The 19,580-nt window shown below is 51.7% G+C and overlaps 1 protein-coding gene across 12 annotated transcripts in view; it reads left to right on the top strand.

Moving 5' to 3' along the window:
* The window catches only part of RP1L1 (RP1 like 1), a 46,659-nt gene extending 27,334 nt beyond the window's left edge, over positions 1-19,325 (top strand). For 2 of the 12 annotated variants that reach the window (XM_019636220.1, XM_019636218.1), the window contains 6 exons: positions 2,161-2,206; positions 5,743-5,859; positions 8,228-8,955; positions 9,219-9,846; positions 12,330-12,471; positions 14,066-19,325. In XM_019636220.1, coding sequence (XP_019491765.1) covers positions 9,238-9,846; positions 12,330-12,471; positions 14,066-19,215 — 5,901 coding nt within the window. In that variant the 5' untranslated portion in view covers positions 2,161-2,206; positions 5,743-5,859; positions 8,228-8,955; positions 9,219-9,237 and the 3' untranslated portion in view covers positions 19,216-19,325. Of the gene's footprint in view, positions 1-2,160; positions 5,860-8,227; positions 8,956-9,218; positions 9,847-12,329; positions 12,472-14,065 lie in introns of all 12 variants that reach the window. The other 10 variants (XM_019636212.1, XM_019636211.1, XM_019636217.1 and 7 more) reach the window with 9 other exon arrangements.
* Positions 19,326-19,580: the final 255 nt, after the last annotated feature.

Here is a 19,580-nt window from a genome sequence, read left to right as displayed (position 1 = left end):
CAATCCACTGCCACAGGGACTGCAGCCCACGCCGTCGCCGGCGACTCATGGCAGCCCAGCTCCAGGTTGAGCTGCTGTTCAGCATCTTAGCTGTGGAGGGCAGTGTCACTGGCCCTCATATGTGGGATCCGAACTGGGGCCTTCTGGAGTCCCAAGCCAGCTCTTAACCATCGCGCCACTCGGCCGGCCCGCCTTTGATATTTTCTTAAGAGGTAAGTCTTCCAGACTCAAGGGTAATCATTTATAGGACAGAATGATGTGCTATCTTTTCCTACAATCTCCTAGTGTAACCTCAGTGGCCCTTTTGTTTCGCACCTTCACCTTATGATTAAAGCAGCTCAGAGAATCAAGTAGCTTGCCCCTAGCCATCAGCTAGTTACTGGCAGAACCAAGGTGGACTCATGAGCCTGGGGCCCTCCAGAAGCAGCAGGGACATTCATATGTCAAAGGGTGAGGACCCAGGTGCAGAAGTTTTGTCTTTCCTGTATTATAAATTCCATGATGCATGAGCCCATCTCCCTACGCTGAGCCTCATTCTCTGTGTCTCACCAAAAAAAAAAAAAAGCACCCAGCTTTCAGAAGTCTTCATCCACCAAAGGGCCTTTCTCAAAGGACAATTCATCCCACCCCCTCTGTTTTAATTTTTCTATTAATTTACTTTACATTTTTTATTATGATAAAAGATATGTAACATAAAATGGACCATTTTAACCATGGTAAGTGTACAGTTCAATGGCATTAAGTACATTCATAGTGCTGTGCCAACTACCACCACCCTCCATCCACAGAATGTTTTTATTTTCCCAAACTGAAACTCTGTACCCATTTAAACACTAATTCCTCAGGCCTCCTTCCCCCAGCCCCTGGCAACCACCATTCTGCTTCCTGTGTTTATGAATTTGATTACTCTAGGTGCCTCATGTAACTGGAATCCTATAATATTTTTGTCCCTTTGTGTCTGGCTCCTGTCACTTAGCATAATGTCTTTAAGGTTCATTCATGTTGTTGCAGGTGTCAGAATTCTCTTCCTTTCTAAGGTTGAATTATATTAATTTGTATGGGTACACATATTTTTTATCCAGTCATAAGTTGATGGACACTTGAGTTGCTTCCATCTTTTGACTATTGTGAATATTGGTGCTTTGAACATGAGCGTACAAATACCTGCTGAAGTCCTTGCTTTCAATTTTTTTGATATATACCCAGAAGTAAAATTGCTTCACAGTAACTGCACCAGGTTATATTCCCACCAGCAAAATCTCCACATCCTTGTCAATATTTGTTGTTTTGTGTTTTTATTTATTTTTTTTTTATTATTATTATTTTTTTAAAGATTTTTATTGGGGAATTGGGGGGATGGGAACAGTGCTGGGGAATTAGGGGAAGGGGAGCAGACAAGTTGCTGTCGTTTTGTTCTTCAGTCTAGTTGTGGAGGACGTTGCTTCACTGGCCCAAGTTGGCACCATCATTGCGCTCTTCCCAGGCGAGGCACATCAGTCGCCGGCTTCTGGACGGCCGCTCACTGCGGCTGCTGGCCGCTCACGCTGGCTGCTGGCCGCTCACACTGGCTGCTGGCTACACACGGTAGCCCATGGCAACCCACTGCCACAGGGACTGCAGCCTACGCCGTCACCAGCGACTCACAGCAGCCCAGCTCCAGGTTGATCTGTTGTTCAGCATCTTAGCTGTGGAGGGCAGTGTCACTGGCCCTCATATGTGGGATCCGAACCGGGGCCCTCTGGCGTCCCAAGCCAGTTCTTAACCATCGCGCCACTCGGCCGGCCCTGTGTTTTTATTTTTTAATAATAGCTATTCTAATAGGTGTGAAGTGGTATCTCACGGTCTCCTCATTTTTCTTGCGGGTCGCACTTACCCATCTGACCATCATGACATGACTATCAAGCTATAGCACACTGGCTTCCCAATGCTGTCATAGCCTAAAAGTCAATCGAAATCAAACTTAAGTAAGCACTGTGGCTTTATCATGGATATGGGTACAACCTATGCTTGCCTCTTTGTCATTCCATATTCACTGAGTTTAACATACACAGGTTTTCCCCCCCCAATGTTTTAATGTCTCTGAGATCAGGATGCATCTTACCATTAATAACATGCCATTGTGTTAGTTTGTCACCATTTTTTTTTCTTTCTTTCTTCTAGGCTCATAAAATAATGGTGCACCTTGGCAAACTGGAGTCACTGAAAGGTGGTGTTGAAAACGGCTCTAGATCCCATGCAGCCTGTGTAGACTCATGTGGCAGGGAAGGACCCCATGAAGGGCTCAGCTGCCTGCTGAACGACAGTGGTTCTTATGCTCTCTGGAGGCTACGTCCTATAAGCATTTTCCTCTGAGACGTGTACTATTCACATCATCGTCACTTCTTTCAGCTGTTCACGTGTAATATCAATCAATCCTTCAAGGTTTCAGCCACAGCACTCTCCCCACCCACCCTCTTCCTGCTCACTACCTCATAAGTTTAGCTTTGGTGTCATTGTCACTTGTAGTTTTTCTTCCATAAAGCCCAGCCTCCATCCTGTCTGCAGACTTCTCCCACCCTATTTATTCTCTTCCTGAATCCATCACTCTTGCTGCCTGCTCCTGCCTCCAGCCCTTCACCCTGGCCTAGCTCACTTCCAGGGCTGGTGACAAAACTGTTTCCTCCCCTGCAGGCCCACCCTGCTGAATTCCTCCGCAAGGGCTGTCACCTTTTGGAGCATTTCCTGTGACTTCTATTTTTTTCTCTTTTTGCCCCTTAATCTGTTTTTCTCTGCTTCTCTCCCCCACCCACACACAGCTGGAATGCCTCCTCTGTTTTCTTACCCTACTTCCTCTTGAAATCCCCTGGCACCCATCCCCCATCCTTTGCTGTCTGCCCTAAACCAATCCCATAATTCCCCTGACTGGTTGGTGCTATGGGTTCTGGGGTTAGCTGGGATCCATTTAGCACTAATGATTTGCCCCCCCCAATCTCTATGCTCACCAAGACCACCTACTACAGCTTGACAGCCGGCCCCTGAGCTCCTGTGTGGTCCTGTCCACATCCCACGGCACCCAGGTGACTGAGGAAAGCGGAACATCAGAGCCTTCTCCAATCTGCTCTGCCCAACATACCTTGATGAGGCTCTGTCCTGAGTGGGAGTGGGGTGAGGGGAGTCCAAAAGGAGGTCTCCTTCAAACTTAGTCATGGGCCTTCGCTGGACAAAAGCCCTCTGCTTTGGGAGTGTCTCTCGCCTTATCCAGATTTCCCCCAAAACCAGTAATCCCCCACTAGGCTCCAAGCCGGGATTAGAGAATGCAAAGCTGGGAACCAGACCCAACTTGCTTCCCTCCAGCTCTTCACCCTTCTTTGCCTTTTCTCCTCAACAATCCTTTGCACCCAGAAGGGTGAGGCCCCCCCGTCCCTTCATAACCTTCTCTTGCTGTCCTCATCAACCGCCGCCCACCCCCCTGCCCGAGTGTTTATGAGGGAAGGCCGTCTTCCCTCTACTGTGAGGGGGATTCGCAATCATGTGGCATGTCTTGTTCATGATACCGCAAGGCGGAGCTAAGTAGACTCAGAGCGCCCTTTGTGTGGGCCAGGCCTGATATCCTACCTAGCTGGTCTCATTGAAGAGGTCAGGTCCTCTTCCACTCATGTTTAGGGAGAGGAACCTCATGATTGTCAAAGGAGGAAAGCAATGAGGGAAAAACAGATATATGCAACTTTACGTATCAGCTGACCGTCCATCTTTATTGCACATCTGAGAACTCGTGTTATATTCTCTCCCCCTCCTATCATCACTGGCATGTAGGAATGCAACAGTTGTCCCCTATGTGAGGACCTGGCAGAGGCCTCAGAGCCACACCCCCTTCCTCCTTCTGCCCCAGCTTTGGAATCTGGGAAAGGCAGGACACTCAGTGGTGCTGCTCCCTGGCAGATTCTTGCCCCTTTCTATTTCAAGTGACAGAAATCCCCACTTAAATCTATTAAGCTAGAGAGATTGCTGGCTTCTGTAATTAAAGAGCCCAGCTTTCCAGTTTGGGTTCTGGTTTAGGCCTTACTGCATCCAGGGGCTCAACTAGGTCATCAGGACTCCCTTCCTCACCCTTCATGGTGGTGTCTTTTTCTAGCTCTATGGGGCAACCCCTGGCAATGCCAGCTCATCTTGGCCTCACTGCCAGTAGGGCCAGTGACAGAAAGAGGCCACCTGGTCCTCAGAAACTGCCCAGACCCCACAGTGAAGGCAGATGGACAAGGTGGCCAACTGTCCCAGTGAGCTGGGAACAGGCCGTGCTGGGGAGGGTTGGGTCCCTGCATTAGGACTTTCAGTGCGAAAACTGGGGCAGTCCCGAGTCCATTGGGATGGTTGGCCTGCAATGACACCTGCTTCTTACTTCTCCTCTGTTTTGCCTCTTTCTGTTACTGGCCTCTTCTTCTTTGTTTACTTGTTCTTGGATCTAACTAGGAACACCTGAGTTTGCTTGCCAGGTGTTAGCCTTGCAGACTTCAGTGGAGAAGGGCTTGTGGTGCTGCTGTTGAGGTACCGGGGGCCAGAGCTGATCTTATTGGGCCTGTGCTGTTCGTCCTTCCAGGGGCATTTATCAGCCCCCTTAATAAAGTGGTGTCAGATGCACTCATGTGTAGTGCGCCTGCTCCTGCAGAGAGGGTAGCCCTTTTCACAGCTCCTTCACCCCTGCCTCCAAAACTGTTCCTCACTCGGCTATCCCATTTGGTGAGTAGTGAATGCCACCTTGCACCCAGGTCTGAAGCTTGAAACCTGAGAACCATGCTATATAATATCCTCCCAGACAGTAAGCCCCCCATCGGTTGGTCACCCACTCCTGCTGGCCCCTTCTTCTCAGCCTCTGCTGAATCTGTCCCTTGGTCTTTGTTCCACTGCAGTTGTCCTCATTTACCAACAAATTTCCCACTCTCTCAGGCTCCAACCTTCTTACCATTGCCAGAGGGGACTTCTGAAATATCAGGATGGCATCCATCTAAGGCCCTTCCCAAATGCCCAAGCTTTCTGCCTTCACCGCACGTTTGCACATACTCCCTGACCCTGAACACCCTGCCCAGAGCAAGGATGGCGAATGTTTGGCACCTGTGCGACCCTTCTCTGCCCTGACGTTACGACAGCATTTCTAGCTGATCACAGCATGCAGGAAGCCTGGGCACTTTTCCCTCCCATCCTCCCAACCCACCGCAGCCTATCACATTTGGCACCAAGGCCATACCTGGTTGCCATGCCAGTCCTCACTTCTTTCTTCTCTGGCTAATCCCTAAATTGTCCTTTAGGCCTCTGCTCAGGAGGCTCCGTGTCACCTCCTCCAGGAAGCCTTCCCTTACTTGCCATTTTTCTTAACCTTCTTTCAGTCATGTCCTCTGTGTAATCTATACTATCTCTATCTCTGTCTCCATCTATCTCTATCTCTATTTATCTATCTATCTATCATCTAGATATATCTCAGAACATTTCTTGTACTAGATTTAGTAATGTACCTACTTGCCACACTAGAACGTGACGTTTTTAAAGATGGGTGCTATATCTCAGTAATCTTTGTATTTCCAGGACCCAGCATAGAGCCTGGTACACAATAGCTGCTCAGAAATCTTTGTTGGGTACACAAATGAGTGAATGAATGCGTGATTGAGTGAATGAACAACCTGGTTGGACAAGGGTGTTTTGAAGGTGAAAGAATCAAAAGTTCATTAAAGCCTCTTTAAAAAAAAAAATTGATTTGCTTCTCCCTTCCCGAAGCTGCAAGAGGAGGCCATAGTTCTCAGTGACTTGCCATGGGGATGACGTTGAACCTGTTTATGTCTGTTGATGAGACTGAAGAGCAAGCAGCCGCCTCATCTTCCTGCAAGGATCGAGGTGATGTCTGTAGTCTTACAGGCCCTCACCTTCCACTGTTCATGGGTCCAGGCTACCCTGGCTCATTCTGTTGGGTCCTAAAATTTTTTAACTTGTCTGTGTGTGTGCGCGTATGTACTTAGGATCTCTTGGATCACATTCTCTTTTTATTTCAAAAATCCAGCCAGAGACTGAGAATTCCAGTTCAGAAAGATGTTATTTTCTAGAAGAATGCCAGGAGAAAGGGGCAGTCAGTCACTTGAGTGTATGTTGTGATGTTATGCTTTTGCCTGGGTCCTGAAAGAGTCACAGAGTGGTCTTTACTTGGCTCTGGGCCAGGTGCCTGCTTTTCCCTTGAACGCTCTCCCTTGCTCTACAAAGCTTCTGTCCGCGAGGGCTCCAGGGAGGCTCTTTCTGCCCTGAAATGGGCTGCAAGGAACAGAAGCCCTTCAAGGCAGTGAGGATCCTCGGGGACATGGCAATGCTGCGAGACATGGTGATACTGGGGGACACGACACTGGGGGACATGGTAACATTGGTGGTGATGCTGGGGGACATGGTGACTATGGGGACATGGTGACATTGGGGGACACAGGAACACTAGAGGACACAGTGACATTGGAGATATAGTGACACTGGGGGACACGGTGACGCTGGAAGACACAGTAACATTTTAGGGCATGGTGATGCTGGAGGACATGGTGATTATGAGATATGGTGACATGGAGGGCATGATGACATTGGGGGACACAGTGACATTGGGGATATGTGACACTAAGGGACACAGTGATGCTAGGCGACATAGTAACACCAGGTGACATAGTGACATTGGGAGACACAGTAACATTAGGGAACATGGTGACATTGGGGACATAATGATGTGCTGCAGGATATGGTGATAATGGGGACAGAGTAATTCTGGGGGACATGGTGATATTGGGGGACACAGTGACATTGGAGGGCATGGTAACCTTGGGGATATTGTGATGCTGGGGGACATAGCCACATTGGGGACACAGTGACCCTTCTTTTACCTCTCAATCCCTCAGTGAGGGCCAAAGAGAACGTTCATTATCACATATGAAAATGAAAATCAAATGGGAAGCAAAGTCAGCCCTAGAGGAAGGCACAGAGTAACCTGCAGGCAGCTGCAGGGCTGCTCGTGGGAGGTCTGAGAAAGCAGCTTAATGGGATTAGTTGGGAGGGAGGAGAATGAAGAAGCTAATTATAAAGTGTGTGCCTGAGATGAGAGGATTATAAGGCCTCTGTGCACCAGGGTTTTGAAAATGAGAAAAGAGTCCTTTTCCCGAAGATGAATGAGGTAGAGAGCAAAGGTAAGGAAAGGAGGTGCAGGCACTGGAGGGACCGTTTGTAGGGATGACGGCTGCAGCAGGGAAGGCCATGGTTCCCCGCAGTGTGCACACTTACAGGAGCCCTGTAACGGTCTGGACCATGGGGGAAGTGGGGACAACTCCTCACCTGGTCATAATTGCTCAAGTGTCAGTTTATTGACAGGCCTGGGCTCTATTATGGGGCTCCGGGATCAGGACGGATTTCCTGGGTCCCTGCTGTGTGCCGAGCATGGGGCTGGGCACCCCGAGGTTCTGCAGCCCAGGACTTGGGGTAGTTGGCGAAGAAAGATACAGACCTGGGATGTGGGAAATATCGGGGGAGTCATGTTGAAAATGGGGGTTGTGGGCAGGCCGAGTGGTGCGATGGTTAAGAACTGGCTTGGGACGCCAGAGGGCCCCGGTTCGGATCCCACATATGAGGGCCAGTGACACTGCCCTCCACAGCTAAGATGCTGAACAACAGCTCAACCTGGAGCTGGGCTGCTGTGAGTCGCCGGCGAAGGCGGAGGCTGCAGCCGCTGTGACAGTGGATTGCCATGGGCTACAGTGAGTTTCCAGCAGCCAGCGTGAGCGGCCAGCAGCCGCAGTGAGCGGCTGTCCAGAAGCCGGCGACTGATCTGCCTCGCCAGAGAAGAGCGCAATGATGGTGCCAACTTGGGCCAGTGAAGCAGCGTCCTCCACAACTAGACTGAAGAACAAAACAACAGCAACTTGTCTGTCCCCCTTCCCCCAATTCCCCAGTGCTGTTCCCATCCCCCCAATTCCCCAATTTAAAAAAATCTTTAAAAAAAAAAGAAAAGAAAAGAAAATGGGGGTTGCCTCAGATTAGGGGGCTGGGGAAGGCTCCATAAAGGAGAGAAGCCAAGGCGGAGTCCAGAAGGATGGGGGTCACCATGCAGGGGGAGCCCTGAGTCAGGCAGTCTGATTGAAGTGGAGAATTCCTGCAGGAAAGAACAGGAACTGAGGCTTAGAGGGAGGACAAAAGTAAGGGCAGAGGCCTCGAATCGTGGGATAAAGGGCCTGGGCTTTTTCTGCAGATACTGCGCACCCCTTGAAGGCCTTGGAGCACAGGAAGTGTCCGGGTGAAAACTGGGTTTCAGGACAATTTGGCCGGCAGGTGCACAGCACAGAGCATCACGTGGTAACCTGGACAGGGAGAGTCTGCGGCAAGAGTCCCGGGTCAGGCAGCGGACTCCACTGTGGTGAGAATAGGAACAAACAGTTGGACGAATGGCCTTGACCCAACCACGGTTGGCCTGAGCCCCCGGGCCCCATGTCAGCGGGCTGTGGTACTCACCCGTACAGTTCATGACACATCTTCCAAAGACTTTGGAGGGATGTCAGGAGATACGAAAGCAAACATCACCATATAATGGAGAAAACACGTGGCATCCTCTTCGGGTTGCCAGTGGTCCCTGAGGGGTTTGGGACTGAGGGATCTGCTCCAATCCTCTTGCCTGGCAGCAGGATAAGAGTCCTGAGACCTGGGCATCCTCACGGCCACACATGAGACTTTGCACTAAGATAGTGGGCAAGGTGCCCAGGCCTCCTGACTGCTTCTGTGCTACGCAGTCTTCATTTTATTTACCTGCTTCTTTAGGAGATAAACCCCAAGGTGTTCAAAGGAGGTTAGCATGGTAGAAGAGCCTTAAGAGGAAGGAAAGGAATCAAGAGGTACTGGTGCTCTGTGCCAGGTGCTCTGTACGCGTAAATGCATTTACTCACGATAACGGCTCTGCAGAGTGAACACGGCTGCGTTTTACAGGTGGGGTCCACCAAACACAGAGTTCGTCATTCACCTCTGGGGTCACACAGGGAGTAAGTGGGGAGTGGGGTGGGATTTGAACTCAGATCGCTCCAATGACAAACCTTTGGCCTTCCTTCTATTCCATCAAAACGGATCCACCTGCCTCTACAGAGCTGAGTGGACCAGATGTGGGGTGGGCAGGGGGCACCTCTATAATAAGAGGAGAGAGGAAATGTAAAATCTCTGCCGCTCTCTGACTCTTTTCCTTTGACCCGTTTCAGCTGCCTGGGCCTCCACGCCATGAACAATACCCTGAGGGATATCCAGGCCCCAAGCTACCGCGAGTGCCTTCTGCCTTCCATGGCCCGGACCCCTTCTGTCACTCAGGTCACGCCAGCCAAGAAGATAACTTTCCTTAAGCGAGGGGATCCCCGGTTTTCCGGGGTGCGCCTGGCTGTCCACCAGCGCACCTTCAAGAGCTTCAGCACGCTAATGGATGAGCTCTCCCAGCGCGTGCCTCTCTCCTTCGGGGTGCGTTCTGTCACCACACCCCGGGGTCTGCATGGCCTCAGTGCCCTGGAGCAGCTGGAAGATGGTGGTTGCTACCTCTGCTCTGATAAGAAGCCTCCCAAGACCTCCGATGGGCCGCGCCAGCCACAGGGGAGAAGCCCTGCTGCTCAGCAGCCTCGGGATGTTGAAGGCCAATGTGAGGCACCAGGAACGTCCTCCTCCCAGAGGGGTCCTAAGGCCCCAAGGAGGATAATGCTCGTTAAGAATGGGGACCCTCGATTCCAGCAGACAGTGGTTCTCAGTCATAAAAACACAAAGAGCCTGACAGCCTTTCTCAGCAAAGCCTCAGACCTTCTGCTCTTTCCTGTGAAGCAGGTGTACACAGCCAGTGGGAAAAAGGTAGGCTGTCGGAGTATGACACTTCCTTTAAAAAGTTCTCTGGGGGTCAGCTGGTTAGCTCAGTTGGATAGAGTGCAGTGCTCATAACACCAAGGTTGCCAGTTCCATCCCCACATGGGCCACTGAGCTGCGCCCTCCACAAATAGATGGAAACAATTACTCAACTTGGAGCTGATGGGTCCTGGAAAAACACACTGTTCACCAATAAAAATAAAATTTTTAAAAAAAGCTCTTTGGACCTCAGATCAAAATACTTAGATGGAATAGGGAGTTTATCCTTAAAAAGAGGCACTGATTGCCCTGCTACTAATTAAAGGTAGATAGAGTGGAGACATTCAGTTAGCTCCTCCAACAAGCAATTGGTATTCATATTTTGAGCTAGCATTTATTGAGCTCTTTGTGTCAGATACTATGCTTTGCACACTTTCATTACTTTCTTATCCACTCCTCCTATTATCCAATCTCACCTATGGCAGTGAGAGTTCAGTGCAAGAAACAGAAAAGGCTTGAAGTACCTTAAGCAGAAAGCAGTTTCAACACAGGGCATTCAGGAACTTCCAAATCTTTGGACAGCTGGAGGGATGAACTCTAAGCTGGGTCTACAGGAATGGCTCCCAGCATTCTGCAGGAAGCTAGTACCTCCGCTTGAAGCAACTGAGTTCCAGAGGAATTCTCTGTGGTGACCTCCAAGCAGATAAAACTGGGATCAGGAAACGGTCACATCTGCATCTTGACATGCAGGTACACTGGGGCGCTAGGTCCAGCCACTGCGGCTTCAGCTGCCATCGCCTCCTGAAAAACGTGTTTAGAATTTTCTAAGCTCTGTAGTACTAGACAGCACACCAGAAAGAGAGTACAATAGAGACTAATCTAGGGCATAGCATCCACCACACAAGCTCATGAGGCAGTTAATATTGCTATACCATTTGTAGAGATAAGCAAATGGAGGCACAGGGTTGTATATGGCTGGCCAATGGTAGGGCCGGCCTTAATGATTCCAGAGTCCTGATGTAAGAATGCTTCTACGTTATGATGCATTTGCTATGTACTGACATGAGCTACATGCAGATTTTACAGACAAATAAGACTAAGTCCCTACCTTCAGTTTGGCTATAGTTTAGTGGATGTGGTGAGAGGCAGAGAGCAGGTACAAAATAAATTAATTGGAAAAAATAGCATATTTTCACCAAGGCTTACTGCAGAGTTATTCAAGTTTCTGTAAACAAAGTGACTTCATTGCTCCCCAGGACAGGCTGTGTCATGATTATCAATTTGCAGGTCCTTGACTGGATGGACACTCAATAATGCTCTTTTTTTTTTTCACGGATCCTAGACCTCTACCTCTTTCTAAAATGGGAGTGTCATTTAGCCCTCAATTCTATTTTCTTCCTTGGAAACGTCTGATTTCCTAGAAGCATGGCTACATCTATAAATCAAGAGACTTGGGTCATGTTTGTATTTTTGCAATGGACTAGAGACTTAAATCAAAACAGGAATGTACCTGGTATTTTGAAACAAGCTCCTAATTAACTAGGTTGAAAGATCTGCTGTACAGCAAACTTAATGTCATTTTAGAAGGAAAAGACGTAGAGTTCTCCCTTTTTTTCATTTCACTATTAATGAACATACTGTTCTAACTTGAGAAAATGAAAAAGAACAGATAAAGCCCTTAAAAGATGGAACGAAATCCCCCCCACACACACACTGCTAATTATAATGTAATGTTATAAGTAGTAAAACCCCTCAGATATGCAGGGGCCTTGGAGCCAGGTGACAGTTTTTGAAAAAACAGGGCGGTTTCCAGGAATGCAATCCAGCACTGATGTTGCCTGTTCAGCTTGCAGCTCAGGACATCCTGCTGGCGGGTGTGTGGGTACATGGGGAGAGGATGACACCAGCCCCTGGGCAGGAGCCTAGAGAACCTTCAGAACAGCCTGGAAGGGAAGGGCTACCTATGGAAAAAACAGTGCCTTGCTGTTCTCTGCTCCACTAGGGACAGAAGCAGAGGCGATGGGCTCTGGTTAAACTGGTAAACACAGATCAAACCCCAGAGAGGAGCCTGCCTGGGTGAGTTAGCGAATCAGTCCTCCACATGGAAGCTGGAAGGCTTTCTGCTTTGGTTCCTTTAAAAAATGCCTATTCTGGAGGGTGAAAGGGTGGGCAGGGAAGCAGGCCAAAGGCCTCATGAAGTCTTTTCCACCTGAGGCATTCAGAATAACCTCTAAACCACAGGCCTCACACCAGGCGGAGCGAGGGTGTAGGTAGAGAGGAAGGGCATGGTTGTAGGACCTCAGCCCCCAGCTGGTTATGGAGGTATTTCGGCAAGTGGATGGGATGCTTCCCTTGGAGCAGAAATCTGAGGCGAGATGTGCAAACATCAGGGAAGGGCCAAAGTGAGTGGATTCTTCATCTAACAGTGTCTCCCCAAGCAGAAGGGGGGTCCTGCAAACCAGGTCTCCTGACCCAACATTTTCATTCTTCAGGTGGACTCTCTGAAGGCTTTACTGCGCAGTCCCTCGGTGCTGGTGTGTGCTGGTCACGAGTCCTTCAGACCTGCGACAATGGAAAGTGCCAGAAAAAATGGGACTGCAACATCATTGGGGCAGACTTCAAGGAACAAAAATGGTGCGTTGGTTTTGGAGTCTCCCCAAGGTTATTTGCACTGGATAGTGATTCAGGAGGGCTGGGCAGAGATCCTTTCTAGATATTTTAAGAAACCTGCCTTTGGCCCCAATTCTTGGGCACCCCACTTGTTTTGGGTCTCTCTTGCCTCTTCCTCCTTCTTATCACCACCAACATTAACTGGATTGAACATTTGACTTGGGTGTGAGAGAGAGGAGTCTGATAGTTAAAGAGAAAAGGGATGAGGAGATCTTGAACTCTAAGTTCTCAGGATCTAAAATAAGCTTTATTAAGCACCATGGTGGACATGAGATTATGGAGGCAACGGACCATCGGAATGTGGCATTTGCATCTTTCAAGAGTCATGACTCTCAGGCAATGCTGGGGGCCAAATGGACTAGAACTAATAATAACCATCTAGCATCCATTCCATCCATCATTCTATACATCCAACCATATATCCATCCAAAAAGTCTGCTATGTGCCAGAGTCTAGGCTTTGTTATTTAAAGAACATTATTTTAAGCACCATTAAAAGCTGTAGAATAAATGTTTCAGAAAAATTATTGGAATGATAATGGTCAAGTTTTGGCAAGTAAACAAAATTATATCTTTTGTGAAAAGTTGTTAAGAAATGACAATAATGGTTTCGGTGTTTGCTGCATGCCTGGTACTGGAGGTACAAAGACCCATTAGCCATAGCATAGCCTCCCCCAACCCCTGGAGGAGCCCCAAGTCTCATTTGGTGCTTATGAAAGAGCAGAGCATGGCAAAACCTTCTCTTGCCCAGGTGAAGTCAAGGGGTCTGTTCTTTTGCTGGCCATAGGTTCAGACTCCACCAGCCCCTTCTTCTTGTCAAGTGTTAGCTCAGGAGGTGAAATGAGAAAGAGCTAAGGGCTTTATTCTTTCTTGAAGTCATTTCTTTTTATCTCCAATGGCCCCTTCTTCTCTTTTACATGACTGGGGTGCAGGCTTAACTGTCGGGACCTGCTATTGTGTGTCTAGGTCCTTCCTTGCAATCATTTATCAACCTTAAAGCTTGATGAATGTTAGGATGATAAATCACCACTAATAATTGCAAAGCATTTTACAGTTTACAATCAGGTGCGTATGCAGTAGCTTATTGATTTTGCTTCCTGTGCTGGGGGTGGGCATGAGCGGGACCAGGAGTTAGCTCCGGGCACTGCTGTTCTACCTGCCCCTCTGCTGTCTATCGAGAACTTCCTTTGTGCTAGCAACTCGGCTGGGAGTTTTACATTATTGCCTTGCATCGTCAAAACACACTACCAAATAGATATGATTATTCTCATTTTACAGCTCAGAAAAGAGGCTCTGCCAAAAACCACACAGCTAGGAAGTGGCAGGGTTGAGACTGAATTCAGACTTCAAGTTCATCTGGCTTTGCTCTACTGCTTTCACAAAAGGCAGTGTGGCTATTCATCCTAGAATGGTCTCTCCCCTTACTGTGTGGTTTTGGAGGCCGCAGGGCTGTTTAGGTGGTGAAAGGCTCGTGAGCAGCCTTTATTTTCCTGCCCTGAAGCTCCCTCCAGTAACTCACTATCTCTTCCTCTCTCCTCTTACTCCTCATTGCGTGCCAGGGAGCTGGGGGCCAAAGGCCCAGCCGAGCGTGATCCACTCGAGGCCCAGGTCGGGCAGCAGGCCGCGGCGGTTTTCCTTACTGTCAGAGAGGTCTGGTCTCAGCGACCCCTTGGTGTCCCTGCATCGTGCCTGGATGGGCCCTGCTCCTGACAGCCCCCCTCAGGACACACCTGCCCAGCTTGGCCCACTGGTGGCCGGTGATGACGTTGAAAAGAAGGTCCGCATGAACGAGGACGGCAGTCTGTCTGTGGAGATGAAAATCCGCTTCCACCTACTGGGCGATGACACGCTCCTGTGGTCCAGGAGGGTCGGGAGGGCTAGCGCCCTCATGGCAGCCAGTGGGGACGGCCCTATTCTGGCGGAGGCGGACCCCCTCCACTGTGTGTGGGAGGGCCACCCTGGGGGCCCCTCAGAGCCTGGGGCACAGGGACAGAAGCCATGTGAAACAGGATGCAAGGAAGCCTTTGAACGAGGCCAGTGGCAGCCAGGGTCCAGATATGAGATCTGGACGAACCCCCTATACGCAGCCCAGAAAGAGGCAACGGCTTCTCATGGGAGGTCTGAGCTGACCCAGCCCTCCCACGCCAGGGGCGCCTGGAGCCAAAGGGTTGCAAGCAGGAAAAGAAACAGCAAGGAGAGCGTCAGCCCTGCCTCCAGTGACAGACCCCACGAAGGCTCTGAGCCAAACTCCTCCCGCTGCTCCAGGTCCCGGGAGGGCAGTGTGGGCAGCCGTGACCTATCTCTGGCCTCCGGGGCCACCTCCCAGAGAAGAGCAGGGCGGGAAGCTGGAGGCACGCCCCGGGCTGGTGAGGGCCTCAGTCCAGAGGCAGCGGGGCAGGGCAGCGGGAAGCACTGCTGCCTGAAACCCAGGACCCCAGGCGTGGCAGGGACGCATTCTGACTCTTCCTCAAGTGCCAGGTGTCGTGAGGAGTCCGGTGAAAGTGGTAAGTGGCACCAGGGCCATGCAAGCAAGGCGAGGGCTGTGACTTCCTCATGGAAGGCCGCCCGGAGGGAAGGCCCCGGGTACCCCGCCATGAGTCCCTCATCCTTGAGGAACAAGGACCCACCGGCAAAGGAAAGTGGAAAGGACACCGGACACCCCCAGGCTAGGGGTGGGTCTGGGACCAGGTTGCCCCTGGCAGCGGGCCGTTTTGGCTCTGGGGACCCTGCAGGAGGCTGTTCCCCACCTTTGGCCTGCACCTCAGCCACAGGTGGGAGGAGAATGCAGGAGAGCAGAGCCAGAGCTGTGTCCCCACCCAGCATTTCTGGCCACAGCCGAGGGTCCTGGAGAGGCTGCCCCAGGCAGCACCACAACCGAAGGGACACGCACTGTCTGCTCCACTCACCTGCATCCAGGCAAATACCAGGGCCTCCCAGTATACCCAGGGCTTGCCCAGTACCACGCCTTTCTGGAAGCTCACCTAACATCAGGAACCAGGCCTCCTGGGACCCAGAGCCACCTTCTTCTGCCTCTTTTCATTCCCAGGGTGCACAAGGGGTCAGCAGAGCCCCCACTACACCTGTGAGCAATTCAGACTACGCTTCCAGTTTCTACCCCCCATATTCTCCCTCTGCTGATACGGAAGGGGACCCTGAGTTCAGGGGACACTCACCAGCTCCCACACCTTCCAGCTCTTTCAGGTCCCAAGCTGATGGTCCAGGCAAAAATGCGAGGGGTGACATCCCCAAATCTCCCTGGCCCTTGGTTCTGCCAGTTGGACAGCATGAGGGGGGAAAGCCAGGAGCCCACCAAGGGGGCTACTGCTCACAGATGGGCACATCCCCGGTTCACAGGACCCTGGGTGGTAAGACTCAGGCCCTGCAGGTCTCCCAGCCTCAGGGAAGCCAGGGACCCTTCTCTGAGGCCTGCTCGGTGTGCAGCAGGTACTGTCCCACTCCCCCCAGGGCACAGTCCTCTGCCAAGAAACACCCATCGTGCCACAGCAGCCATAGTGCTGACAGGGGACCACAGGGGATCGAGCCAGGGGAGGAAAAGCTGGACTCACAGCGACCACAGCCCCCCGGCTCTCAGTCAGAGGCCAGGGGGATGGTAACCAGAGCCCCAAGAAGGAGCAGCCCTAGCCAAGGTCCCAGGCCTGGAAGAATGTTTCAGGGACAGGTCACTGGTGCAGGGGAAGGTCCGGAGGAGGAACAAGACGATGGAAGCATGACTCCAAGCGCTCTGCCCCAAGCCTCGCCAGAGGCTGTGATCTGTGAATGGCTGAGCAACATCCCGGAGGAGCCCGTGCCCATGAAACATGAGATGGTGAACGACAGCGTGGATGGACCTGAGGACGGCCAGGAAGGTCCCATGGAGGCCCCTGTTGAGAAACATGCCTTGGAAGGCGTGGAGGAGCGAATCCAGCCCAGACAACCGTCCATGGAAGGGGCCACCAGTGAGAAAGCAGAATCAGATGGAACCTTCCCTGTGACGGGTGACGCTGGCCCCCAGCCAGGAGAGGGTCTTTCTCACAGTGGAGTTTCAGAAACCCCCAAGGAGGCTGGAGCAAGCCAAGGGACGGCTGAGGGCTGTGGCGTGGGACAGTGTGTGCTCCCCTGCCGGGTCTCTGCCTCCATACAGATCATGAAGGTGCTGACGGGCTGTAAGCAGGGCCGGCCCAGCAGCCTGCCCGAAGTGTCCGGCCCCGCGGCCAGGAGGCTCAGCCACGCCGCCCAGGCCCTCATCACCTGTCTCGCCAGGCACCACTTTTTCGATGAAGACCTTGGGTCTCCCCCCAACAAAGTGAGGTTTACAGACACTCCTCGGTACCAGGAGCTCCGGAGCACCTTCCAGGCCCTGTGGCCAGGGTGTGGCCTCAGGCGAGGTGAGCTGGTCTCGGACCTCCGGGAACTTGATGGCTGCCAGGCTCTGCTGGGCCTCAGGTCTCACGCGGTGGCTGAGGACTTCACACCAACGTCCTCATCTGGCGTGGATGTCGGCAGTGGCTCTGGAGGCTCGGGGGAGGGCAGCGGGCCCTGTGCTGTGGACAGCACCCTAGTCCCTGAGAGGATGGAGCTGCCCTTGGAAATCCCCTACCAGAGGCCTGATTCCAGAACCTCAGAGAAGCCAGTGGGTCTGGGAAACCAACAGCCTAGTGGTTCCATGGCCTCCTCGGGTTCCCAAGCATGGGCTGGCGCCACCGGGAAGGATGGGGCAGAAGGAAGCGGCAGGGAGCAGCTGTTGGGCAGTAACCTGGACCGAGTAGTTGCAAACACGATGCAAGAAGAGGGGGTGCAAACAGAGAAAATAAAAGAAGAAAAAGAAAGAGCAGAACTTCAAGGACAGTTCAGTGGATTTCCAGGAGAGGGAAGAGACATAGGGCAAGAACGGTCAGGGACTGGCTCTCAAAATAGGGAAGATGAGCGTGTGCAGGGAGAGGAGACAGAAAGGGATCCTGCCTCCACCATGCTGCACCCTCCAGGGAGGAGAGAGAAATGGACAGACACCCTTGGGAGCCTCAGGGGGAAGGACTCAAATGCCAGTGGGTCCTTCGCTGAGCCCAATTTGGAGAAGCTGCCCATGGAAGCTGAAATAAACCATGAACAAACCCCAGCCCAGTTCACCCTGGGGGCTGGGAAGAAGGGCACTGCTGTGGCCCACAGAGCATCTCTGGACCCTGACCCGCTCTGGGTGTCCCAGTTACTGAGGAAGATGGAGAAGACTTTCATGGTCCACCTGGGCAGTGCCACGGCTGAGCTCCAAGCCCGCTGGAGCCTGCAGAGCAACGACCTGCTGGACCAGATGGTGGCTGAGCTGCAGCAGGATGTGGGCCGGCGACTTCGAGACAGCACAGAGAAAGAGCTCCAGAAGATCCAGAGCCGGGCAGCGGGGGAGGCGCCGGGGTCCCCTAGAACAGCCCTCAGATGGGAGATGTCCCTGCAGACCAAGAAGCATAGGCGTCACCTCCAGGGCCTGCACAACCTCTCAGCCTTCTCGGACCAGATCCGGGTCCAGAGCCCCCACTCCTTCTCCCTGGAAGACGTGCCTACTCTCAGTGGAGTCCTGGAGACCCGGCCAGGTGGGAAGGCTGAAGGGGAGGAGTTCTGTCCCTGTGATACCTGCGTGAGGAAGAAAGTGACCCCTGTGTCTTCGAAGGACACAATGGGCATAGCCAGTGCACCCATCAAAGAGGCCTTTGACCTGCAACAAATTCTGCAGAAGAAGAACGGAGGATGTACTAATGGGGAGACAGCAGAGGCGGCCCCTGAGAATACAGGAATGGTGCCGCTTCAGAGGGACCCCTTGGGGACAGGGGCTGTCCAGGGAGGTGATGGCGGCCTGCAGCTGGAGTTAGGCCTGGGCCCTGGGGTGGAGGAGGGGGATGAGGGTGAGGGCAGCCAGACCGTTGGCAGAGGTGAAGATCCTGGAAGGGGAGAGAAGGGTGTGGCTACTCAGAAGATAGAAGGGAACGAAGATCCCTGTGTAGACGGCCCCCCGGAGGCAGTGCAGTGGGAGAAGCACGGTGTGGGTGACAAGGAAGAGAACCTGGAGGAAGGCCCTCGGGCTGAGGACAGTGTGGAGGGTGAAGCCTTGGGAGGAAGTGACCGAGGACAGAATGATAGTGCTGACACCTTAGAGGCCCAGGAAACTGAAGGAGAGGGACAGCCAGAGTCCGGAGGAGGAAGTCAAGGTGAGAAAGGGAGCCCACAGGTTGGCTCCAGACAGGGCCAGACAGCTGAGGCTTCTGGACACAGCAACCCAGACCAAGAGGGGAGGCCCACACCACCCCCTGCCCCAGGTGGAGATGCTCCCCCACAAAGGTCAGGCCCCCAAACGGTCCTTTCTGTATGTAGCACATCTTCTCTGGGAAACTGCTCTCAGCTCTCCCAGAAAGGTTCTGAAGAGGAGCCGTCAAATGGAGATATGAGGACCACTGGAGATGAGCCCAAGGGAGTCCCTGGTCCAGAGAGAAAAGCCACAGGCATGTATCCAGAAAGCTCCACTTCTGAGCAAGAAGGGGCCCCTTTGGGCTCAAGGACTCCAGAGCAAGGGACAGACGCAGGTCTGACTCCAGAGATGGGGGCAGGCCAAGGCTCTGACTTAGAAGCCAAAATGGCAGCTAAAAGCCTCACTTGGACAGAAATGAGGTTCAAAAACCTCACCATGGACAGGGCAGATGGCTTTGGCCAAGACGATTTAGATTTCTAGAGATCTAGCTGCAAAAGGGTTGTGAGACTGGAGCTGTTTTTATTATTTTTTATTTATTTTTTTTTTGAAATAAACATTTTTAAAAATTAGTTTCAGCTGTACAACACAGTGCAATAGTTATACATTTTACCCCTCAAAGTGACAACCCCCCTCCCCCAATCCGCCGCCCCAGTCCCCCCCAATATCATACATATCTATTACAATTCCCTTGACTCCACTCCCACACTATACTCCACGTCCAGTGACTATAGATATATTCAATTATAGTTGACATACAATATTATACAACGTCAGACCTAGAGACTATCATGCTAAGTGAAATAAGTCCGTCGGAGAAAGACAAATACCATATGATCTCACTTATA

The sequence above is a fragment of the Hipposideros armiger genome, unplaced genomic scaffold, assembly GCF_001890085.2.
Source record: "Hipposideros armiger isolate ML-2016 unplaced genomic scaffold, ASM189008v1 scaffold_27, whole genome shotgun sequence".
Taxonomy (NCBI): domain Eukaryota; kingdom Metazoa; phylum Chordata; class Mammalia; order Chiroptera; family Hipposideridae; genus Hipposideros; species Hipposideros armiger.
Note: the sequence above shows the minus strand (reverse complement) of the source record. Positions and strands in the feature narration are given on the sequence as shown.